This window comes from Hemitrygon akajei, chromosome 5 (assembly GCF_048418815.1).
Source record: "Hemitrygon akajei chromosome 5, sHemAka1.3, whole genome shotgun sequence".
Lineage (NCBI taxonomy): Eukaryota > Metazoa > Chordata > Chondrichthyes > Myliobatiformes > Dasyatidae > Hemitrygon > Hemitrygon akajei.
The window spans coordinates 92,034,435-92,061,322 of NC_133128.1; the positions used below are offsets into that span (position 1 = coordinate 92,034,435).

At 41.6% G+C, this 26,888-nt stretch overlaps 1 protein-coding gene across 1 annotated transcript; it reads left to right on the forward strand.

The window, feature by feature from the left end:
* Window positions 1-21,454: 21,454 nt before the first annotated feature.
* kbtbd7 (kelch repeat and BTB (POZ) domain containing 7) lies at window positions 21,455-26,209 on the forward strand. Its single transcript, XM_073046044.1, has 2 exons — window positions 21,455-21,939; window positions 24,519-26,209. The coding sequence occupies exons 1-2, from the start codon at window positions 21,508-21,510 to the stop codon at window positions 26,010-26,012; spliced, it is 1,926 nt and encodes a 641-aa protein (XP_072902145.1). The 5' UTR covers window positions 21,455-21,507; the 3' UTR covers window positions 26,013-26,209.
* The last annotated feature ends 679 nt before the right edge of the window (window positions 26,210-26,888 follow it).

The following is a 26,888-nucleotide window of genomic DNA, read 5'->3' on the forward strand; positions in this document are numbered from 1 at the left end:
CACTTTGACACATATGTTCTGGTCATGTTCTATAATGGAACAGTTCTGGAAGTCAGTTTTTTCGACAATTTTTAAAGCACTCAGATTTAACCTACAACCTAATAAATTGACTGCGCTTTTTGGAATAATTCTTCAAAATATCCATGGTATTTCTGTGTCTGACCAATGTTATTGCATTTGTTACATTGATAGCTAGGAGGGCCATTACGTTGAAGTGGAAGGATATATCAGCTCCTACTTTGTCACAATGGTTCTCTCAAGTAATGCTATGTCTTAGTTTGGAGAAAATTAGAAGTCGAACCTTTGAACCTTTATTTGATTTTGAGAAAAGATGGGGCTCATTTGCTCGTTATTATCATTTGAGCTAATTGATAGATCTTCTCCACGATCTAACTGTAAATTTTTTTGATATATTTTTCTTTCTTGCTGGCGGTTTGATGTTTATTTTTAGAAGCTTTTCGTATGATGCATGGCTCCGGGGTTGTACCCCTTATGGGTTTTTTCCCACTTTTTTGCTTAGTAGGGTTTTTTTATTCACAAAATTTTCAATCTTTAAGATAAGTTTTTTCCTTGAGGCATTGTAAGTGTTGTTACTTCAATGTACTTGTGTTATTTTTGAATAATATAATAAAAAGATTTGAAAAGAAAACTGCCAGTATTTACAAAAATATGTCAATGAGAAAACACAGTAACAGCTCCATACTCTGCCCAGTGTGAACTCTTGGATGCTCAGTTTCTCTCTCCCTGCTACTGAGAGTGAACTGCCCAATTTAAGGCATCAGGACATGCCATTTTTAATTAGCAGCAAAGTTAACTTAAAACTCCACGTGAATCAGAATATGATGCACCTCAAAATGTAGATGCAATTATATCACAAAATAAACCGAAGTAACTACAAACTCTTCTCGGGCTTCCAGCCTTGTACAGGTTTCGGCTTTAACTAAAATTTCAATGACAAACTCTGCCATCTTCATCTGGGATGACACCTGGGCATGTCTGGTCCGGTGGTATTTATACCCCCACCGTCATCCCTCCTGATTGGTTAGTCCTCATCCAGTCAGGTTTCTGTTGTTTCACATTGTTTACAATCAAATTCCAGTTCTTACTTAGAGCAAGACCTTCGCCTTTGTTAAAATTTGTTAAAGCTTTCATACTCATACTGTGGATTGACGCAAGATATGGTGTTGTACAAAGGACAGACAAGGATCTTAACAAATACGTGTTCTTCCAGATTATCTGGGAGACTGGGATGTTCACTCATTTTTGTGGGATGCAAAAGGTGAGGAAGAGTTAAAATTGTAAGCATCTTACAAAATTGTCAAAGGCAATTACAACATAAGAGAGTGAAAATGTCAGGGGAGATGAGAATAAGATAATTGTCTCTGCTCTGGGGACAGCCCCATGGGATTGTTAGGGGAAAGAGTGGGACATTCATGTGTGGAGTGCTTTGCTTATGGACAACCTTCCCAATGGGCTCAAAGATGCCTCAGCACCAAGGCAATTTTGCAAATAGCCAGTAACCACTTCCACTGCCACTGGCACCACAAACTATACAGTTTACTTTAAGTAGCCCATTTGGCTAACATTCCCACTTCTACAACGGATGGCAATTCGATTTCCTAGTTGGTACTGGAGCCAAGTCATGGGCATGTGGTACCCTGGTATGTTCAGGCTGCCAATCCTTTCTCTCCCCTTTCTCCATCTCTCGGTTCTTTCCCCTTATCTTGATCTCTCGGTCTCCATTAGACTGTCCACTGACATCTATAAACCCACTGACTCCCATAACTACCTTGATTATACCTCTTCCCACCCTGCCAAATGCAAAAATTCTATTCCCTATTCCCAGTTCCTCCGTCTCCACTGCATCTGCTCCAAGGATGAAGCTTTCCGTTCCAGGACATCCCAAATGTCCTCTTTCTTTAAGAATTGTGGTTTTCCTTATGTTGTCATCAATGATGCCCTCACCCACATCTCCTCCATTTCCCGCACTTCGGCCCTCACCCCATCCTCCCGTCACCACAACAGGGACTGTGTCCCCCTTGTCCTCACCTATCACCCCACCAGTCTCCGGATCCAGCATACTATCCTCCGCAACTTCCGCCACCTTCAACAGGACCCACCACTAAGGACATCTTTCCCTCTCTACTCCTCTCTGCTTTTCACAGGGATCGTTCCCTCCGCAACTCCCTGGTCCATACGTCCCTCCCCACAGATCTCCCACCTGGCACTTATCCCTGCAAGCGTAACTGCTACACCTGTCCCTACACCTCCTCTCTTACCACCATTCAGGGTCCCAAACAGTCCTTCCAGGTGAGGCAACACTTCACTTGTGAATCTGTTGGGGTAATCTATTGCATCTGATGCTCCCGGTGCGGCCTCCTCTACTTCGTCGAGCACCTATGCTCCGTCCGCCACAACAGACAGGATCTCCCGGTTGCCACTCACTTCAACACTCCTTCACATTCCCATTCGGATATGTCCATACATGGCCTCCTCTACTGCCGTGACGAGGCCAAACTTCGGTTGGAGGAGCAACATCTCATATACCGTCTGGGTAGTCTCCAGCCCCTTGGCATGAACATCGAATTCTCCAACTTCCAGTAATTCCCTCCCTCTCCCTTCCCTCATCCCACCTTCACTCTGTCTCCTCTTCTAGCTGCCTATCACCTCTCATGACTCTGCCTTCTTCTACTACCCATAGTGCTTATCCCTTATATTCCTTCTTCACCTCTCCTGCCTATCCCCTCACTGCTTCCCCTCCCCCACCCCTTGATATTTCCTCTGATTGGTTTTCCACCCTCCCCCCCCACCTTCTTTATTGGGCCCCTGCCCCCTCTTTCTTTAGTCCTGACGAAGGGTCTCGACCCGAAACGTTGACTGCTTCTTTCAACAGATGCTGCCCAACCTGCTGAGTTCATCCAGCATTTTTGTACATCTTGATTTGACTACAGCATCTGCAGTGTACTTTGTGTTTACCATCCTTTCCCAATTCTGCTGATAAGCCAGTATAATTATGAAGTGATGTGTGTAAACAAAAATTATTTTAACATTCATTTGTGTTCTTTCCTGGTTTAGCTCAGTGTATTAACATGTGTATTCGCAATCAAACACGTGTTCAGGGCCACAAGAAAACACTTCCTTAGAACTAGCACAGGTGCAATACAAAAGGAAAAAACAAATCTCTACAGCAGTAAGTAACAGGAGTACAGAAATCAAAATAATCCTTATCCTCAACATGAACTGATCTACAGAATGCTTAAATTCCCTCTCCCCCTCCCCTGTCTCCTTTCCATGGGCTTTAACAAGGCATTTGACAAGGTCCCACATGGGAGTTTGGTCAAGAAGGTTCAGTCGCTCGGCATTCAAGATGAGGTAGTAAAGCGGATTAAACATTGGATTTGTGGGAGAAGCCAGAGGATGGTAGTAGATGGTCGCTTCTTTGACTGGAGGCCTGTGACTACTGGAGTCCACAGGGATCAGTGATGGGTCTGTTGTTGTTTGTCATCTATATCAACAATCTGGATGATAATGCGGTTAACTGAACCAGTAAGTTTGTGGATAACACCCAGACTGGGGGTGTAGTGGACAGCAAGGAAGACTATCAGAACTTGCAGCGGGATCTGAACCTGCCGGAAAAATGAACTGAAAACTGGCAGAAGGAATTTAATGCAGGTAAGTGCCAAGTTTTGCGTTCTCAAGTTTTGAGTCCTGACGAAGGGTCTCGGCCCGAAACGTCGACAGTGCTTCTCCTTATAGATGCTGCCTGGCCTGCTGTGTTCCACCAGCATTTTGTGTGTGTTGTTTGAATTTCCAGCATCTGCAGATTTCCTCGTGTTTTGCGTTCCAGGCCAGGTCTTGCAAAGTGAATAGCAGGGCACTGAGGAGTGCAGTTGAACAAAGGGATCTGAGAATGCAGTTCCATAATTCATTGAATTTGGTGGCACAGGCAGACAGGGTCATAAAGTAGAATCTTGTCTATGCATCTGCTTTAAGGAATGGTATCTGCCTTTTTTTTGATGGGTTACACAAACCTCATCTCTTAAGCTGTTTCATGAAACTCAGGCTGAGGTCTATTATTGCAATGATCATGGACTGGGATTAGAATTGGAAAACATACTACCCTTCAAACCCTGTCAATGGTACCTAGTGGATGTGTGGCCACAAGGCCCACCATTGATTGCTGGGGGTACCATCAGCATCACTCTCCCTACATTCAATTGTGTGGGATTGCCTTTGAAGGACTTACAGAATCTGAGCAATTCTAGAAAATAGTGTCCCTGTTCTGGGGACCTGCCAGATTAGCTCATGAGGCATCAATACAGCCTTGGCATTGGAGCTTGGCCCTAGCATTACATGACACCAGCCAGGCCATTAAAGATGCCTACTGTGGCTTTCCAGATCAGAAACCATTAGATTACCTAATACCGGAGCAAAGTGGTATTGTGCCATTATCGTCCAGGATGGTTGCGCATAATCTCTGATAAATCCAGAAAATACCACTCATTTGGCCGTACATATTCAGTTGGAAGCTGACAAAGTCAGAAAGGTTCGGCAGGAGTTACATGGGTGCCATCTTCACCTTGGGAATCCTTTAGCTGGCTTCACACTGGTCAGGGCAGTTCCAATCTACAGTGGGCATTGGGGACCATATTATAGCTAGTTGTGATATTTGTTCTTGTCTGAAATCACTCTGTGGAGTAATGGACCAAAGAGCAAAGACCTCCATTGTGGTCCAACAGCAGTTCTCACCTGATGGCGTCATTTGGGAGGCTTTGTGAGCCTCAGCCAGGCCAAAATGGGGGAGTAGGCAATTGTATCACAGCAAGGGCTAAGAGATTGTGAGACAGAGGCAGAGTGCAGAAATTGCATGGTTATCTAGCTCAACATGGCTACCCAAACAAAACTCGAAACTTGAGAACCTAGCTCCTCTTTGCATGACTTCCCTGTTGAAAGCCTGAGAACCAAGGCCTCCGAACATACGCAGACAAGATAAAAAGCGGGTGACAGCTCGATGACACTTATTAGTTATTAGACAGTTATTTCACTAGTTCTCAAGTATTATTGGCCATTGACGCATACGTTTGAATTTTCTTAACATCTGAAATGTATTATATTTGTAGTTAAATATGGGAATAATAGATTTGAAGATGCACAATGTGTCTATTGAATCAATATCTGTATAAAAATTAACAATCTTGAGCTGTAACTTCATTACAATTCAGTGAGAGGGACTGAGCTGTTCTCCTTATGCACCAGTAAATAAAGTGTCACTAACAAACAAGAGCAAGTTGCCAGAGTCCAGTTAGTCAGTGATGATGTAACACTCAGATTCCTTCCCACCACCACCTCAAACAAAATGAACAATTCTGAACCAGTAGATGAGATAACAAAGTGAACCAAAGATTACTTTTGTCTGTCAAACTTAAAGTTCCTATTGGAAAACTTAGAGTCAAGGGAAATTTAAAACATCTCTTCAATGTCCTGCATTTTCTACAACTAGACAAGAAACATGATGTGATAAATTTTGCCCTTTACCTAGAATATAATGTCCTTGAATCCAAGCTTAGAAAGGTAGAGATACAATGCCTATAAAAAGTATTAACCCCCACCCTCCTTGGAAGTTTTCATGTTTCATTGTTTTAAAATATTGAATCATAATGGACATAATTTGGCTTTTTTGGCACTGATCAACAGAAAAAGACTCATGTGAAAGTGAAAACAGATCTCTACAAAGCGATCTAAATTAATTACAAATATAAAACACAAAATAATTGATTGCAAAAGTATTCACCCCCTTCAAGTCAGTATTTAATAGATTCACATTTGGCAGCAATTATAGCCTTGGGTCTATGTGGATAGGTTTCTATCAGGTTTGCATATCTAAACACTGTAATTCTTTCCCCATTCTTCTATATAACACTGCTCAGGCTCATTCATATTGCAGGAGATTGTGAGTGAACAGCCCTTTTCAAGTCCAGCCACAAATTCTCAATTGGATTGAGGTCTGAACTCTGACTTGGCCACTCCAGGACATTAACTTTGTTGTTTTTAAACCATTCCTCTGTAGCTTTGGCTTTATGCTTAGGGTCATTGTCTTGCTGGAAAATAAATCCTCTCCCAAGTCACAGTTCTCTTGCAGACTGCATCAGGATTTCCTCCAGGATTTCCCTGTATTTTTCTGCATACATTTACTCTCTACCTTCACAAGCTTTCCAGAGCTTGCTGCAGTGAAGCACTCCCACAGCATGATGCAGCCACCACCATGCATCACAGTAGGGATACTGTGTGTTTGATGATGTGTGGTGTTCGGCTTATGCCAAATATAACTTTCAATCTGATGGCCAAAAAACTCAATTTTGGTTTCATCAGACCATGGAACCTTCTTCCAGCTGACTTTAAAGCTTTTCACATGCCTTTCTAACCAAGATTTAGAAAATAGAACATAGAATAGTACAGCACAGTACAGGCCCTTCAGCTCACAATGTTGTGCCGACCCTCAAACCCTGCCTCCCATATATCTCCCCACCTTAAATTCCTCCATATACTCTCTATTTCATGAGAGTTTTTCAACAGTGGCTTTCTCTTTGCCACTCTCCCATAAAGCAGCAACTGGTGAAGCACTCGGGCAACAGTTGTTGTATGCACAGTCTCTCCCATCTCAGACTCTGAAACTTGTAACTCCTGTAGAGTTGTCATAGGTCTCTAGGTGGCCTGCCTCACTAATCCCCTTTTTGCATGGTCACTCAATTTTTGAGGATGGCCTGCTCTAGGCAGATTTACAGCTGTGCCATATTCTTTCCATTTCTTGGATGATTGACTTAACTGTACTCCAAAGGATGTTCAGATAGATAGATAGATAGATAGATACTTTATTCATCCCCATGGGGAAATTCAACATTTTTTCCAATGTCCCATACACTTGTTGTAGCAAAAACTCATTACATACAATACTTAACTCAGTAATAATATGATATGCATCTAAATCACTAACTCAAAAAGCATTAATAATAGCTTTAAAAAAAAAAAAAGTTCTTAAGTCCTGGCAGTTGAATTGTAAAGCCTAATGGCATTGGGGAGTATTGACCTCTTCATCCTGTCTGAGGAGCATTGCATCGACAGTAACCTGTCGCTGAAACTGCTTCTCTGTCTCTGGATGGTGCTATGTAGAGGATGTTCAGGGTTTTCCATAATTGACCGTAGCCTACTCAGCGCCCTTCGCTCAGCTACCGATGATAAACTCTCCAGTACTTTGCCCACGACAGAGCCCGCCTTCCTTATCAGCTTATTAAGACGTGAGGCGTCCTTCTTCTTAATGCTTCCTCCCCAACACGCCACCCAACATGCCGCAGAGATCTGTTTGTGATTTTTATAAATGACCTGGATGTAGAGGCGGAAGGATGGGTGAGTAATTTTGTGGATGACAAGAAGATTGGAGGAGTTGTGGATGGAACTGTAGGTTGTCAAAGGTTACAAGAGGATATAGACAGGTTGCAGAGTTGAGCAGAAAAATGGCAGATGGAGTTCAATCTGGACAAGTGTGAGGTGATGCATTTTGGAAGGACAAACCAAAAGACTGAGTACAGGATTAATGGTCAGTTACACTCTTGTGTGGATGAAAAAAGGGACCTTGGGGTTCAAATCCATACATCCCTCAAGGTCGCTGCACAGGTTGATAGGGTAGTTAAGAAGGCCTATGGGATGCTAGGCTTCATTAATGGGGGACTGAGTTCAAGAGTAGAGAGGTCATGTTGCAACTCTACAAATCTCTGGTGAGACCGCACTTAGGGTATTGTGTTCAATTCTGGTCACCTCATTATAGGAAGGATGTGGAAGCTATGGAGAGAGTGCAGAGAAGATTTACCAGGATGTTGCTTGGTTTGGAGAACAAGTCATATGAAGCAAGGTTAGCAGAGCTGGGACTTTTCTCTTTGGAGCATTGGAAAATGAGAGGGGACTTGATAGAAGTCTACAAGATTATGAGAGGCATAGATAGGGTGGATAGTCAGTACCTGTTTCCCAGGACACCAATAGCAAACACCAGAGGGCATATGTACAAAATTAAGGGAGGGAAATTTAGGGGAGACATCAGGGGTAAATTTTTTACACAGAGGGTTGTGAGTGCCTGGAATGACTTACCAGGGATGGTGGTGGAGGCTAAAACATTAGGGGTATTTAAGAGCCTCTTGGACAGGCACATGGATGAAAGAAAAATGGAGGGTTATGGGGTAGTGTGGGTTTAGTACTTTTTTTAAGGATTATATGGGTCAGCACAACATGGAGGGCTGAAGGGCCTGTACTGTGCTGTAGTGTTCTATGGTTCTATGGAAATTTTCTTGTATCCATCTCCTGATTTGAGCTTTTCAATAACCTTTGAAAAGGTTTTAGATTGGAACACTGCACAGATGCAGGAGAAGCGTTCCTGTGCAAGTCCAGCAAAGTGCTTTAAAAACCCAGTCTCCATAAAAGAGGGGTACCACTTAGCAGAGCAGTCATCATGGGAGTGACCTGAGTCAGAGTGGTAAGGCTTTGGCTCAACAGGGCTTTGGCGAAAACAGACGATGGCAAGGTAAGTAGGTATGTTCATGCCTCATTTCTTAATTAACTTTTGAGAAAACGGGGGTATGTCTACAGGGCCAGTGTTCTGTCCTGGGTGTCAGATTTGGAATATCCAGGAGACTACCAGCCCCCTCAATGGCCACGTCTGCACCAGGTGCATCAAGATGCAGCACCTTAGAGACCGTGTTAAGGAACTGAAGCCAAGGCTCCGTGACCTTCGGCTTGTTAGGGAAACTAAAGAAGAGATAGAAGGGAGTTGCAGAGAGGTAGTCACCACAACACTACAGGAGACAGATAAATGGGTGACTGACAGGAGAGTGAAGAGAGAATATCAGATATGTAGAGCACCCCATAGCCATTCCCCCTCAACAATAAGTACTCCATTTTGAGTACTGTTGTGGGGGTGACCTACCTGTGAGAAGTAACAGTGGCCTTGCCTCTGTTCACAAGGTGTAGGACAGATATGTCCCACACAAGAAGTTCTCACATGGCAGGGGTAGGCAAGGGAAGTTAGGGACTGCATAAAAGCCAAGGATAGGGCATATAAGGTAGCAAAAGTGAGTGGGAAATTGGATGATCAGGAAGCTTTTAAAATCCAACAAAAGGCAACTAAAAAGGCTATAAGAAGAGAAAAGATGAAATATGAGGGCAAACTAGCCAATAATATAAAGCAGGATACCAACAGTTATTCAGTTATATAAAGAGTAAAAAGAGACGTGAGAGTTGATATTGGACCACTGGAAAATGATGCTGGTGAGGCAGTAATGAGGGACAAAGAAATGGCGGATGAACTTAATGAGTACTTTGCATCAGTCTTCACTGTGGAAAACACTAGCAGTGTGTCAGAGGTCTGTGAGTGTCAGGGAACAGGAGTGAGTGCCATTGCTATTACAAAGGAAAAAGTGCTAGAAAGCTCAAATGTCTTAAGATGAATAGGTCACCTGAACCAGATGACTACATCCTAGAGTCCTGAGAGTTTGCTGAAGAGATCACGGATGCATTGGTTATGATCTTTGGAGAATCACTTGATTCTGGCATGGTCATGGAGGACTGGAAGATTGCAAAGGTGATGCACCATCAATAACTCACTCTGAGACATAGAAGTGAGATATCGGCTTTTATTGACTGGAAGAATGAACAACACAACATCCTGGAGAATGAGGGCCGGCCTCAGGCCTCATTCGCCTTTATACAGGGGTTTGTGGGAGGAGCCACAGGAGCAGTCAGCAGGGGTCTGTTGGGAGCAAACCACTCTGGTATATGTAGTTCACCACAAAAGGTCACTCCACTCTTTAAGAAGGGAGGAAGGCAAAAGAAAGGAAATTATAGGCCAGTTAGCCTAACCTCAGTGTTTGGGAAAGTGTTGGAGTCTATTATTAAGGAGGAGGTTTCAAGGTATTTGGAGACCAATGACAAACTAAGTTTTGGAGTCCATTATTAAGGCTGTTTCAGAGTACTTAGAGACTACTTGGAGTCAAAGTCAGCATATTTTTTTGTAAAGGCAAATCTTGCCTGACAAATCTGTAAGAGTTCTTTAAGGAAGTAACAAGCAGGGTGACAAAGGAGAAGCAGTGGATGTCATTTACTTGGATTTTCAGAAGGCATTTGATAAGGTGCCACACATCAGGCTGCTTAACAAGATAAAATCCCATGGCATTATAGGAAAGATACTGGCAAGGATAGAGAAATGGCTGACAGACAGGAGGCAGTGAGTAGGAATAAAGTGGGCCTTTCTGGTTGGCTGCCAGTGAATAATGGTGTTTCTTAGGGGTCAGTATTGGGACTGCTAGCTTTCACATTGTTTGTCAATGATTTAGATAATATTGATAGCTTTCTGGCAAATTTTGTGACTGATATGAAGATAGATGGAGTGGTAGGTAGTGCTGAGGAAGAAATGCGATTGCAGCAGGACTTAGACAAATTGGAAGAATGGTCCAAAACTTGACAGATGGAATACAGTGCTGGGAATGCATTTTGGTAAAAGGAACAATAATGCAGACTACTATCTAAATGGGGAGAAAATTCAAACATCAGAGGTACAAAGGGATTTGTCCTTGTGCAAATCTCCCAGGAGGTTAACTTATAGGCTGAGTCTGTGGTAGAGAAGGCAAATGTCATGTTGGCATTTATTTCAAGGGGAATAGAATATAAAAGCTAGGAAATATTGCTGAAGCTTTATAAGACACTAGTCAGACCACAGTTGGAGTACTGACAACAGTTTTGGGCCTCATATCTCAAAGGATGTATTGTTTTTGGAGAGAGTCCAGAGAAGGTTCATGAGGATGATTCTGGGAATGAAGGAGTTAACATACGTGGAGTGTTTGGCAGCTTTGCGTCTGTACTCACCTGAATTTAGAAGAATGCGGGGTATTTCATTGAAACCTACTGAATATTGAAAGGACTTAGATAGGGTGGGTGTGGAGAGGATGTTTCCTGTGGTGGGGGTATCAAGATCTAGACGGCACAGCCTCAAAATTGAGGGGTGACCTTTTAGAAGAGGGATAAGGAGGAATTTTTTTTTGGCCAGAGAGTAGTGAATCTATGGAATGTTCTGCCACAGACTGCAGTGGGGGCCAAGTCTGTGGGTATATTTAAAGTAGAAGTTGATAGTTTCTGATTGGTCAGGGCATCAAAGGATATGCAAGAAGGCAGGAGTAAGGGATTGAGTGAGATCCAGGATCAGCCATGATTGAATGACAGACAAGACTTGATGGGCTGAATGGCCTAATTCTGCTCCTATGTCTCACAGTGTTTTGGTCTAACTTTTTTGTGGAGTCACTTGATGTGTGTTTTTTTTTGTATTCATGGTGTAATTTTTGCCAGAAAACTGACTCACTAGCAGTTGGTCCTTCCATATATAGGTGTATTTTACTACAATCAATCAAAACACCTTGACTGCACACAGGTCTTCAAAAGCTGATCACCATTTAACTAATTTTGTGACTTCTAAAATCAATTGGCTGCATCAGTGATGATTTAATGTGTCATATTAAAGGGGGTGAATACTTAATCAATTATTTTGTGTTTTATATTTGTAATTAAGTTAGATCACATTGTAGAGATCTGTTTTCACTTTCACACATGAGTCTTTTTCTGTTGATCAGTGTCAAAAAAGCCAAATTAAATCCACTGTGATTCAATGTTGTAAAATGATAAAACATGAAAACTTTCAAGAGGGGTGAATACTCTTTATAGACACTGTAGATTTACTTTCAAACCTAGCTTAATTATAATGTAGCCCATGTAATCCATCATTTGAGGATCCACAAGGATTATAAGCAGGTTAACATATTTGTAAAACTAAAAAGAAACTTTCTTATGAAATCCTGAACAAAATATCTCTACTTCTTAAAAATAGACCAACTTAGACAAATTTTGATTAAATATAACAAAATTTACCTGAATAAAAGATAAGAATAGAATAAAAACAACCAAAGCAATATAAAATAAAACCTTAAATGTTTTAAAATTAGAACAAATTCCGGTTCATATTTGAGGGCTTATTCAATCAGAATCGGAATCAGGTTTAATATCACTGGCAAATGTTGTGAAATTTGTTAACTTAGTGCCAATACATGATAACAGAGAGAAAAGAACTGAGTTATGGTAGGTACATACATTTATTTATCAAATAGTTAAATTAAGTAAGTAGGGCAAATAAATAGGAATAAAAAAGGTAGTGAGGTAGGGTCCATGGGTTCAATATAATTTCAGTATTGGGTTGCAGAGCGGAAGAAGCTGTTCTTGAATCGTTGAGCAGAGTCATCCTATAAATAGTGCTTGCACCAACAAAACAATGATAAAAGATATTTGAGCTATCAAACAAACTGCTACAGGAACTCGAGCAGCATCTGTAGAGGTAAAGAAATGGAGAATATTTTGGTTTGGGACCCTGCATCAGGAGCTCTTTGGCTTCTTTCAAAGCACCATGTGACTATGAAGTCTTTATGTGTGATGTTGCAAAACCAACATCCCCAGCATGCAACACTTGGCCAGTGCTGCTGCAAAGCCCATGCCCCAAACACAACCTATTCCAAACTGTGTTACAAGAAGACACAGAAAAAGGTCCAGGTTTACGTTGATAGATTGCTTGAAAAAACGCAGCATCCCTTTTGACTCCTGGAAATCTGTGTCTCAAAGTAGAGAAGGAGCATTCAGAATGGTATTAAGAATCTGGAGTCACTGAAGAAGGAGGACATATAACATCTGTAGAAAAATCTGGCACTCCTGTATTAGCCTCATTTAGAATCTATAGAACTAGACTGGAAGCCTCTCCTTCAGTCTCAGGAGATTGCCTAAGAAGAAAGATTTCCAACTGGCAGTGTGATCAGGATCCTTGATCATTATTTGGATCAGCCATGAACCAGTTTATCCCCACTTTTTCTCAAGGAAGCTTTGGCAGCAAGGACAGCTGTGTCGTATAGCTTAACTCTGCAAGGACAGGGATGCAACTCAAAGCCTCTTTTGGGAGGCTGGAGGAGCAGTTAAATAAAATGTATCCCTCTCCAAAGTGGATGAATAAACAAAGAAGTGATTAAAATTAACTGGGAGAACATCTCTGAAAGTGAGATACGTTAATTTGGAGATTGTTACACGTTCAGTCAAATTCCATCAATAATTTTGAAGTAGACATAAAAGCAAAAGGCAAAAAGGAGTTAGGGAAATTAAGCAGCTGGTACAGAAGCCTTGGAAGGCATCAAACCCCAGTGGTGTACGTGGCAGGGCTGCACTGACCAGCTGGCTGGAGTGTTCAAGGACATCTGCAAGCTCTCACTGCTGCAGTCAAAGGTTCCCACTTGTTTCAAGAGGGCAGCAATCATACTGCACGCAAGGGTGAGCTGCCTCAACTGCTTTTGCCAGGTAACACTCATGTCCACTGTGATGAAGTGCTTTGAGAGGTTGGTCATGATCAGAATCAACTCCTGCCTCAGCAAGGGCCTGGACCCACTGCAATTTGCCTACTGCTACAGTAAGTCTACAGTGGACATAACCACATTGGCTCTCTACTTGGTTTTGTATCACCTAAACAACAGCAAGCAAAACCTCACGCTGCTGTTTATTAACTGCAGCTAGACGGTCAACACCATCAGCTCCACAGTAATAATCAGCAAGTCTCTGTACCTCTCTCTGCAACTGGATCCTTGACTTACTTATAGGAAAACCATAGTCTGTGGTAACATCACCTCCTCACAGACAATCAACACTGGTGTACCTCAATGATGTGTGCTGAGCCCGCTGCCCTAATCTCACTGCACATAACTGTGTGGCTTATATAAGATGAGTCTATTTTGGGCCCAACACATTGATACAAACATGAAAAAGGCAGTACTTTGTTACAAGTCCGTGGGGATTTAGTAAGTCACCAAAAACCTTTGTAAGTTCCTCACACCCCCCCCCCCCCCACTCATCCATTTGAGTCTGAAGTACTTGCTTAAAAGAATTATATTGTAATCTTGTTGTTCTTCAGACAGTCAACCCAAACAAGCTACTCTACATTCAACTGATTACATGGATTAGAAGTGTGTGTAATACATCATTTATATATTAAAGCATTGATCCTGGATAGAATTATCATTCTAAATGCCCTAGCAGACCATATATTATTGTAGAATACCCATTTACACCTTTCACTGTCATTATTCATTTATACTGTGATTAATAATAACATATTTAGCTAATTATTTGCTTTAACTGCTGTGTTTTATACTTTGCACGCATTATTATTAACAAAGTAAAGATCAATATTAATTGTGTTATAGGTTGAAACTCTCTGATCTTCAATGATCCAGCAACTGGCAGGTTTTTTTTATCTGAAGCCATTTGTTTGCATAATGGCCACAGGGATGGCTAGCAACTTGTATTAGCAGATTCTGTGATACAGGATTAAAATGTGTTCTTACAGAATTTATGTGGAAAAAGAAATAAACACAAGGTATATGTAGAGAACTGAACTAGTTTACCCAGGACAATGTATGCAGGCACTGATGTGCAACAGGAGGCCACTTAAGAGATTTGCTTTGGAAACTAAAAGAACAACCTCTTTCATTGGTTGTTGCAGCTGCAAGGCCACTTAAAGTCTGTGGTGAATGAACTGGCATAGCCAGGGGCTAGGCATGCGTTAGGCATGCATAGGGGTTAGGGATTCCCTGGGCAATTTCTGTGGTCCGCTCCCAAGGGTGCCAGACTGGAGAGTTTCAACCTGTAGACCAAAATATGGATATAATCCTTTCTCAGGGATGTAATCTTACATTAATTCCACAATCCTATATATCATTATATCAAGTAATTAACTTTTTGTGAGTAATGTCGTTCTGTACTTCTCCACTTCTCAAGAGCAAATGATAATAACATCTCTGAACCAGATCTAACTGTTGTTTATCTGCTTTCAGTGCTCTGGTTCAAGAGGTATAGTGTAAGAAAACTAATTTACACATATAATAGTTCCTCTTTCAAGTTTTCCTCAACATTAAAAATTATCTCCTTCTGACAACATGTTCCCCCAAAATCCATTTGTCTTCTTCTTGAAATAAGTACTGGGGAGAAACAAGGAGTATTATTGGTCAGAGAACACTGCATTCCTTCTTGCCGGAATGAACTTCTGCAAGTATTTGTACAGTTTGTTTCTATACACAATATACAGTATGCTGACCATGATAATCCTGTAATTGTAGCTATAGTTTCCATAGTACAGTTAGCTACTGTATTAAAAACGCACTTTGCTTCTTCTGTCATACAGAAGGTGAGGTCAAATTATACTCCGATGATGATGTGTTCTTAAATTGTATCAGTCATTGGTGTAGTTACAGCACATAAAGGATATTCATGCAAACTATCCACCAAACCTCCTGTTTTGTAATACAAAGAAATCATGTCTGTGACAATGATTGATGCCAACCTCTCTCTTTCTAATTGTCCAGTTTAGTTCTTATAAGGCTCTGCACAACATAATTAGTCCAGCTAACATTGATTCAGCAATCATCACTGAAGAGTTAATTTAATGGGAAGAACTTTGAGTTGATCAACACCTTGAAAAGTTTCTACTGTACTAAAATTTCACATAAAATCAGACTAGGGAGATTACAGATACTGTAAACTGTGTCCTTGGTAAATTTTATTCATGAACAGAGAATACTTTTTCAACTTGCAAACTGTTTACTTTTAAAAGTCTACCTTAAAGTATTTTAAACTGTATTTCAGCTTCCTTTTCTAATGTGTCCTTCCAAATATATTTAAATAATTCAGATACAGTATTTGGGTCTTTTCGTTGGTATAAGGAAAAGCAGAAAATACTAAAAAACATTCAGCAGGTCGGGCGGCACCTGTGGAAAGAAAGCACAATTAACACTTTATGTCTGAGATCCATCAGAACTGATTGAGAGAAAAAAAAAACAAGTTACATTTAAGTTGCAGAGAGGGTGAGGGGAGGAATAGATAGGATAAAGGTAATATGTCTGGTAATGAGAGACCAGGATTTTCCAAGGTTATAGTGAGGTTAAGTAATTATAAGACCATAAGATATAAAAGCAGAAGTAGGCCATTCAGTCCATCGAGTCTGCTCCACCATTCAATCATGCGCTGATCCAATTCTTCCAGTCATCCCCACTCCTCTGCCTTCTCCCCATACCCTTTGATGTTCTGGCTAATCAAGACTCTATCTATCTCTGCCTTAAATACACCCAATAACTTGGCCTCCACAGCTGCTTGTGACAACAAATAGATTTTCCACACTCTGACTAAAATAATTGGTCTGCATACTTGTTCTAAGTGGACATCCTTCAATCCTAAAGTCGTGCCTTCTTGTCCTACACTCCCCTACCATGGGAAATAACTTTGCCATATCTAATCTGTTCAGGCCTTTTAACATTCAGAATGTTTCTGTGAGATCCTCCCTCATTCTCCTGAACTCCAGGGAATACAGCCCAAAAGCTGCCAGATGTTCCTCATATGGTAACCCTTTCATTACTGGAATCATTCTGGTGAATTTTCTCCGAGCCCTTTCCAATGTCAGTATATCCTTCCTAAAATAAGGAGCCCAAAACAGCATACAACACTCCGTGTGGTCTCACGAGTGCCTTTTAGAACCTCAACATCACATCCCTCCTCTTAGATTCTATACCTTTAAAAATGAATGCTAACATTGCATTCGCCTTCTTCGCCACTGACTCAACCTGGAGGTCAACCTTTAGGGTATCCTGCACAAGGACTCCCAAGTTCCTTTGCATCTCTGCATTTTGAATTCTCCCTCCATCTAAATAATAGTCTGCCCATTTATTTCTTCCACCAGAGTGGATGACCATACACTTTCCAACATTGTATTTCATTTGCCACTTCTTTGCCCATTCCCCTAAACTATCTAAGTCTCTCTGCAGGCTCTCGGTTTCCTCAACACTACCTACTCCTCCACCTATCTTTGTATCATCGGCAAATTTAGCCACAAATCCATTAATTCCATAGTCCAAATTATTGACATACATCGTAAAAACCAGCAGTCCCAACACCAACCCTTGTGGAACTCCACTGATAACCAGCAACCAGCCAGAATAGGATCCCTTTATTCCCACTCTCTGTTTTCTGCTGATCAGCCAATGCTCTACCCATGCTAGTAACTCCCCTGTAATTCCATGGGCTCTTATCTTGCTAAGCAGCCTCATGTGTGGCACCTTGTCAAAGGCCTTCTGAAAATCCAAGTACACCACATCCACTGCATCTCCTTTCTCTACCCTGCTTGTTATTTCCTCAAAATATTGCAGTAGATTAGTCAGGCAGGATGTTCCTTTCAGGAAACCATGCTGGCTTTGGCCTATTTTGTCATTTGTCTCCAGGAACTCCGTAATTTAATCCCTAACAATCGATTCCAACAACTTCCCAACTGCTAATGTCAGGCTAACAGGTCTGTAGATTCCTTTCTGCTGCCTCCCACTGTTCTTAAATAGAGTAAAATTTGCAATTTTCCAGTCATCCGGTACAATGTCAGAATCTATCGACTCTTGAAAGATCATTGTTAATGCCTCTGCAATCTCACCAGCTACTTCCTTCAGAACCCGAGGGTGCATTCCATCAGGTCCAGGAGATTTATCCACCCTCAGACCATTAAGCTTCCTGAGCACCTTCTCAGTTGTAATTTTCAATGCACCTACTTCACTTCCCGGACACTCTTGAATGCCCGGTACACTGCAGATGTCTTCCAATGTGAAGATTGATGCAAAACACACATTCAGTTCCTCTGCCATCTCTGCATCTCTCATTACAATATCTCCAGCATCATTTTCTACTGGTCCTATATCTACCCTTGACTCTCTTTTACCCTTTATATACTTTAAAAAGCTTTTAGTATCTTCTTTGATATTAATCACCAGCTTCCTTTAATAATTCACCTTTCCCTTCCTGATGACTTCCTTAGTTTCCTTCATGCAAGTTATTAAAAATTTCCCTATCCTCTATCTTTCCTCTAGCTTTGGCTTCCTTGTAGGCCCTCTGTTCTGCTTTTACTTTGGCTCTGACTTGTCAACCACTTGGCCAGTTCCCCTCTCATGCCATTGTAATTTCCTTTATTCTACTGAAATACCGACACATTGGAATTTAGTTTCTCCTTCTCAAATTTCAAAGTGAATTCAATCATATTGTGATCACTGTTCCCTAAGGGTTCCTTAACCTTAAGCTCTCTTAACACACTCAACACCCAATTCAGCACAGTCGATCCCCGAGTGGGCTCAACAATAAGCTGTTCTAAAGAACCATCCCTTACACATTCTACAAATTTTCTCTTGAGGTTGAGTACTGGCCTGGTTTTCCCAATCCACTTTCATATTAAAATCCCCAACAATTATCATGACATTGCTGTTTTGACACGCCTTTTCTATCTCCTGCTGTAATTTGTAATCCACATCCCGGCTGCTGTTTGGAGGCCTGTATACAACTGCCATTAGGGTCCTTTTACCCTTGCCATTTCTTAACTCAACTCATAGAGGCTCTACACCTTCCAATCCTATGTTATCCCTTTCTAATGTTTTAATATTATTTCTTATACACAGGGCCACACCACCCCCTCTGCCTACTAACCTATCTTTCCAATACACCATATATCCTTGGACGTTCAGCTCCCAATTACAGCCATCCTTTAGCCAAGTTTCAGAGATGGCCACAACGTCATACTTATTGAAGGGTTAATGGTGGCAGTTAATGTGTTATAAACAGAGAAGTGTTAAATATTGTAAAACGTTGTGCTGTAGAACATGCTCAGTATTTCAGGCACCATGACCGGAGGGAGGAAAAACTGAGCAAAATTGCAATCAGAAAATTTCACTAGAAGTGGCCAGATCTGATAGAGGCATCGAGTTACCAGAAGTTGCAGATTTAAGTAAGGAAGGCTTCAACATTCCAGGACGAAAGAGAAGTTGTTTCCCAGTCGAGATGTAACCATGTAAGGGACCACAAATGAATGAATCAGAGTAGCACTAGAAAGGGGAATTGAAGTGGATGGGCACACTCCTGCAGATTAAATGCAGACAAAATGGTCATCCAATATGTGTTTGTTTCTCCAGTAGAGAGAGGACCATATCATAAACACCAAATGTAGTAAATGAGATTGGAAGATATGCAAGTGAATTACTACTTCACTTCATGAAGTGATTTGTTTGAACTTTCAGCCCCTGGATTGCGGGAAGGGAGAGGGACAGATGTTGCTTCTCTCGCTGTTCGATGGAAAGTTTGATAAAAATGAGAATGGTTGATGGTGGCAGAGAACAGATCCAATAGTGGTGGAGGGGGGGGGGCATCATCTTCACAATTCCAAAACAAAATGCAGAAAGAAATCCAACGGGATCCCACTACCAAGCACACCTTTCCCTCTCCCCCCCTCTGCTTTCCGCAGGGATCGCTCCCAAGGCGACTCCCTTGTCCACTCGTCCCCCCCATCCCTTCCCACCGATCTCCCTCCTGGCACTTATCCTTGTAAACGGAACAAGTGCTACACCTGCCCTTACACTTCCTCCCTCACCACCATTCAGGGCCCCAGACAGTCCTTCCAGGTGAGGCGACACTTCACCTGTGAGTCGGCTGGTGTGGTATACTGCGTCTGGTGCTCCCGGTGTGGCTTTCTATATACTGGTGAGACCCAACGCAGACTGGGAGACCGTTTCGCTGAACACCTATGCTCTGTCCGCCAGAGAAAGCAGGATCTCCCGGTGGCCACACATTTTAATTCCACGTCCCATTCCCATTCTAATATGTCTATCCATGGCCTCCTCTACTGTCAAGATGAAGCCTCACTCAGGTTGGAGGAACAACACCTTATATACCGGCTGGGTAGCCTCCAACCTCATGGCATGAACATTGACTTCTCTAACTTCCGTTAAATCCCCTCCTCCCCTTCTTACCCCATCCCTGACATATTTAGTTGTTTGCCTGTTCTCCATCTCCCTCTGGTGCTCCCCCCCCCCCCCCATTTCTTTCTCCTGAGGCCTCCTGTCCCATGATCCTTTCCCTTCTCCAGCTTTGTATCCCTTTCGCCAATCACCTTTCTGGCTCTCAGTTTCACCCCACAACCTCCGGTCTTCTCCTATCATTTTGCATTTCCCCTCCCCCTCCTACTTTCAAATCTCTTACTATCTTTCCTTTCAGTTAGTCCTGACGAAGGGTCTCGGCCTGAAACGTCGACAGTGCTTCTTCCTATAGATGTTGCCTGGCCTGCTGCATTCCACCAGCATTTTGTGTGTGTTGCTTGAATTTCCAGCATCTGCAGATTTCCTCGTGTTTGCAGAAAGAAATGTCAACCATAATACATTTTCGGACCCCATTAAAGCTTCACTTAAATAGGACAAAAATTATTCTTCAAAAAGCTTAGAGAAATGGAGATGAAAACTGTATAGTGTTATGAAGATTTTGGAAATTGTCAGAAACGTCCTGCCCCTGAATAATGGCCAAGGACAAATTCAAGGAAACAAAGTTTATTAGAACAGGTCTGCAGAGCTGGGTGCCTTAAAAAAGGAACCCCGAGCCTTACACAGTTCAGATTTTTATATGTCTCTCTTAACTCCTCCCCTCCCGGCTCAGAAGAGCTATGAGGTGCACAATTTTGAGCTCAGTACTTTTCCATTCCATACTTAGGGTTGTCTTTTGTTAGGACCCACGATCAACCGTTTACATCCTCTATTTTATTATCAGTAACTTACTTCACCATCTTTGCGGTTACATGTCTGGAATTCAGCATTTTGGCTACAAGTACGTATTAACAGTTTAGCAGAAGCTTAAAATTTTAACTACTTCGTGTTAATGCACATCTTAACAGCTTAATCACCTCTTACAGAAATCCTGAACAAAATACAGAAAATGGAGGAACTCAGTAGATTAGTTAGCATCTATGGAAGGAATAGACAGTTGATGTTTTGGGCGGAGATCTTTGGATACATTGCACTAACGTGACAGCAAGTAGGGGATTGAGAGAGTCAGGTAACAGATGGGTCTTACTGATACCATGAAGTATTATAGCTGTACTACTGAAATCAATACTTAAGAAGCATTTTTAATGCAAAGCGTGTCTCATAAATTGGATTTAATCAAGCGTCCTAGATTTTAGATTGTAGGAACCAATTAATATCCACTTAAGACAAGTTGTGTCCTATGAATCAGAAAAACCAGCTTAATAGTAATGATTCCAGTTAGACAATTTTAGAGTGTGTTTATGGAATCACTTTATAATTTTGTATCTATTTTCAATTGGAGAAAATTCTGGAACTTATCAGTCTGGTATCTGTTTGCGTATAGGAGCGCTAATACGAATAACCCCCTTCGCCGGTCCGCCGATTACGTCAGATGATTGACGTTCAAAAGGGACAATGAAGGAGCGGGAGGGTCGCGCATGGTAGTGCCTGATTGGTCAAATGTGGTAGAGGCCCGCCTACTCGGTGGGGGGCAGGAGGCGGGGCTTGGACTGCGGGACCGGGCTTGGACAAGATGGAGGCTCTGCAGTGCCTTTCGGGTCCCGAGCAGCTGGAGGACGCGGCTTATGCTGGGGCATTGCTCCGGGAGCTCAAGTCCTTCTACGATGCGCGGCTGCTGGTGGATGTAACGCTGGAGGTGGACGGCGGGAGCCGCTTCCTGTGCAACCGGAACGTGCTGGCAGCCGCCAGCCCCTACTTCAGGAGTATGTTCACGGGCGGCCTGTTCGAGAGCAAACAGCAGAGCGTCACCATCCACGACGTGGACTCGGACTCAATGGCGCTCATCATCGACTACTGCTACACCGGCCGCGTCACCGTGTGCGAGGCCAGCGTGCAGAAGCTGTACGTGGCGGCCAACATGCTGCAGCTCGAGTACGTGAGGCAGGCTTGCGCCGCCTTCATGGCGCGGCGCCTCGACCTCTACAACTGTGCCGGCATCTTAAAGGTGAGCGGGTCTTCCTCCCCCTTCCAAAACTCCCGGGCACAATGCGCCTGCACCTCTCGGTGTGCGGGCCCAGGGGAAACTGACCGCTGAAAGCTTGGGGTGGGGGTGGGGGTGGGGGTGGGGGTGGGGGTGGAACCTCCCGGTCTCCGGGGAGAAGGGGATACCCCCGTCTTCCCACGAGAGGGCTTTGAAGAGGACCTCCCCAATCCGTATAAGTACCTGTTTTAAAACTGGAGGAGCAAATCTCAAAGTGTGGCTCGCCTGTGTCCTTTTCATGGTCTAGTAGATTTGCCTAGAAAAGAGATCTTGATTTCCCAGGGTATGTATGTACAGTACTTCCTTACTTTGGTCACATTCCAGGTATACCTTTCCAATTGCTAGTGAAGATACACATTTGATTCTGTTTGTTGCAGCAATTCACTGCCCTGTTTCAAATGGTACATGCTTTCAAGTTTAAAAAAAAACATGAAATGGGTGTCTATTTACAATTTTCCTTGCCCTTGAACTCTTTGTTTACACTGTTCCTTGCTTTGATCATTTTCCATTTGGCTACCATGCACAATCACTTTTCTTTTTTAACTCCCAAATTTACCCTTGAAAACCCACCTCGTCCCCCTTTATTCAGAAGATGCTGTCCTAATTGATTTAAGTATTGTTTCTGGTCCTGCTCCCGTGAAGCTGACCTGATAGAATCTTGGATGCATTTGCAAAACATAACATAGGCTTTAAAAATACTGATCAGATCCTTCAGCCCAGGTGCCAAACACAGTGCAGAATTAAATTAAATATTTCAGCCCGTCCATGGTCCATTTTATTCTTCCATTCCCTGTATATAAAATTACATTCATGTTATGCCCTTCACAAATCTGTAGTATTGAAGCAATTGGTTATGATAAATATGTTCCAGCTATTAAAATGTTTATAAGATTAACATGTTTTGAATGGATTTTATGTTAACAAAAACATTTTGTTTCATACTCAATAATCCTAGTGTAAACTGGGATCACTAGGGCAGAGAGTCATGACTAGTCAGGATTAGATTTCTGAATGACTGTTTTTCTAGCTAAGATCTTTGAGACTTCTGTGATTAGGATGCTTTGTATTTAACTGTAGAACCAAAGTGATGGAAAATTTGTTTCAGATTTGCTCCACCTGAAAGTTGCCTATGCTTGAATGAGAAAGTCCACAATTTCACTGAGGTAACGTTTCCAAGATCAGTGAACAGTCCAAAGAATGGGCTTTGAAATGGCAAATTCATTTCATAGTATTTCCTCCTTCAGAATTATTCAATGACACAGCTGGAAACCTTTTGGCCCAGAAAGTGTACGTTGCAAGTCTTTTAACCTCAACCACATCTTTTGTCTTTACAAGCTTATTTCTAACTCTTTAGATTACATTTCAATGTTTAGTTAAAAGACATTTTTTCCTTTTATGGTGGAGCTGTTGATCTTTAGTGCTCTGGCTCTTATTTCTTTTGGATCTCAGTGCTACAGTCTAGTTCTCTAATGAATTACTTACCTTGAAATCATCATGGCTTCCTTTTCTGTCTTAAGTTAAATCCATATTCTTGAGTGTTGTAAATGTGTCTAATATCTCATTGTTGTAGTTTTGGACTCCTATTCTCCTTCATTGATGTCTAGGATGGCTTGACTTGATGGAAGGTTGAGCCATTTAGAAGTTAAGGTTGTGGCTGAGCTTACAAGAACAAGAAGTTATTTAGTCTTTTATAAATGTTTTTACATTCATGCCTGTTTTCTACCCAAGCTGTCTTTCTTTGATTACTCATTTTTGTTTCCTTGAACAAAATTTCCTTCTCATTCAGTAGTGTCTTATTCTTTTACCATATCCTGATATAATTATTCTTTAAATATTCTCCAGTGAAAAACGCTGCAGTTTAGTTACACTGCACAGCACAGGATATTGTACAGTTTCCTTCCTGAATAGCAATCAGTTCATCAAGAAAATTCCCTAAAAATTCCTTTGGAAAATATGGTTTTCTTTAATAGTTGAATTTGCATTTGTGTTTTTCACATCCATTAAATATTGATGTGAGGGTTTCCTAACCACGTCTGGGTCTGTTTTAGACTGATAGCTGTGATTTCTCTTTTTAAAAGTTTGCTTTACATGATTACCTTTGTCAGTGAACCAGGTAGTCCATGGATTTGTTTTAGCCAGCATTTCTTATGTTTCATAAAGAATAGATTTGAAAATGTATTTTGTTTTTTTTCCAGTAATAAAAAGTTAATGTGTTTTAATTTGACCACTTGTTTAGGCTACCGTGCGGCACCAATGCAGTTGCATAACTTGTGTAACATGCTCCATCTGTCTGCTTGCTATTTAAATAAAACAAAAGACCATATGATCGACATCCATCTGCCAACAAACCTCAAGTATGTTGATGGGATTATACTCTTTTGGATCTTGAATATGCGATGACAAGTGGACATGTGTAGTACCGGTAGTTGTGATATATTTTGAAAGGTGTTTGGTTAGCTGAGACTTTGAGGATATGACGTATTAAATCAGTGCATTTCTGAAAACTCACTTGTCAAATCTGTAACTGATTTCTTTACCCTTAGTTTGCAGATGCTTTTGACAACGTGGAACTGAAAGAAAAGGCACTTGCTTTCATCGCTTGCAACTTACAGCATTTGTGCAAAATGGAGGAGTTGTGTGAGCTTTCACTGGAACAGATCAAAGAGATACTAAAACTGGATACACTGGATGTTGACAGCGAGGGGAAGGTGTGCGCAGTGGCAATTCAGTGGATTGAATCAAATATCACTGAGCGTGCTGCACATGCACTTGAAGTCTTAAGGTGTGTCAGATGGCATCATTTCAGTGAGAAAGACAGGCTGGATGTCGATGCACTTAAATCTCAGTTGTTTGTCAAAAACAAGTCTCTTGTTTCCATTTTGGATGACCTTTCTGCTCCCAAAGGTGTTGATGTGTCTACCAGCATACATAACTCTTCAAAAAGGATTGGATTTAGTGCTAAAGAGATGGTTATATTTTTTGGCCATCGAAAGGAGCCTTTCCTCTGTTACGATCCCTATTCAGGTGACATTTATGCAATGTCTTCACCTTTGACTAGTCCAGCCCTTACAAAGTCCATCAGTTCACTTGCTGTCTGTGTTTCACCAGACAACGATATCTTTTTGGCAGCACAGCCAAGTAAACAACTCTGGGTATATAATGCAGTTCAGAATAGCTGGCAACAGCTTGCCGAACGACTGCTGGCAAGAGAAGGGATGGATGTTGCATATTTGAATGGATACATTTACATTCTAGGTGGTCGTGACCCGTCGACAGGCCTCAAGGTTAAAGAAGTTGAGTGTTACAGTATTCAAAGAAACCAGTGGATTTTTGTAGCCCCTTTGCCTCATGCACTGCACTCATTCGAGCTGATTACAGTTGGAGACTGCTTGTACGCGGTCAATAATAAGAGGATGTTATGCTATGTACCGGAAAGGAATCAGTGGCTGAATTGTGCTTCCTTAAAGCGGAGTGAGTTCCAGGAAGCTTGTGTTTTCAATGAAGAAATTTATTGTATTTGTGACATCCCAGTCATAAAAGTTTACAACCCTTCAAAAGGTGAGTGGCGAAAGATCAGTGATATCCCCATCGATGCCAATATCCACAATTTTCAGATTGTTTGTCATGGCAACAAACTGCTTCTCATAACTACCATAGTGCCACAGTGGAGGAAGAACAGAGTGACTGTTCATCAGTACGATGCAAGCAATGATCAGTGGGTCAACATTGGTACAATGCTGGGTTTGCTACACTACGACAGTGACTTTATATGCCTTTCAGCACGTCTATACCCTTCATGCTTGGAGCCTGGGCAGAGCTTTATTAGCGAGGAGGATGATATCCGGAGTGAGTCAAGTGCAGACTGGGATTTTGAAGGCTCAAGTGATATTGACTCAGAGTCAGGGAGCTCAAGTTCATTTTCAGATGATGTTTGGCAGCCACCAGGAGGACTAAGAGTTGAACGAATACAGCAAAATGGCCACTCAGTCCCTCCAGATAATAGACTTCCTCATATGAATGGTCAAAGTGGGAACTAACCAACTCTATTTTAAATGCTCTTTAATTTGGGGGGAGGGGGGACAGAAGATTCAAAAATAGTGAAAAGTAACTAGTATTTTTTTTTTGGATTGTTGCTGATCTGGTAGTTTTTGGCAAATACAGACAGTTATATTTTTTGCGGTACATGTTAGTATGTTTGAAAGAACTAGGAAAATAAAAATTGCATTGAAATTGATCTTCTGTATTGGCAGTTACACCACAAATTTGTTCTGCATTTTTTTCTGGTCCTTTTTAAGTGTGCAGCACCATTTTAAAAATGATTACTTTGGTGATGGGGGTGAAGTGGTTAACCGTGTTCAGAATTGTTCTCAGTAAAAGTAGAGGTCTGAGGTTTACTTATCATATATGCATTTACATTACATACTTGTATGTGATACTTAATCTCATATTCTTGTATGACGAATACACACAAGACGATGAATCCATGAAGAATTAGTAAAACAGCAGCAAACTTGCAACTAGAATGGCCTGTGGTGACTTTTGTAAAGAAGCCAAGGGTTATTTCAGCTCACCAGGGAATAAACAGCTCTAGTTTAATTTAGTGAATTCTATTTCAAGAATAAGAACAATCCAGATTTAACTTGCAACCTTCATTTGGGTAATCTGTTGACCTTAATGAAATCAAGTAACTCAGCAAGCTTGTGGTATTGTCAGATTGGTAGTAAGAATGGATTAAGTAGCCATGTTCTATATCTCCTTAGTAGAACCCAAATACATTTGGTGGAAATCCTCATATAAAAGAAAAAACTGGTCATTAAGTAACATTCCCCTTTTGAAAAGTAGATCAACATGTATTATATTTGTATAAATTTGTGGGAATTTTTTTCCCCCTGAAAATAGCAATTTAAAAGCTG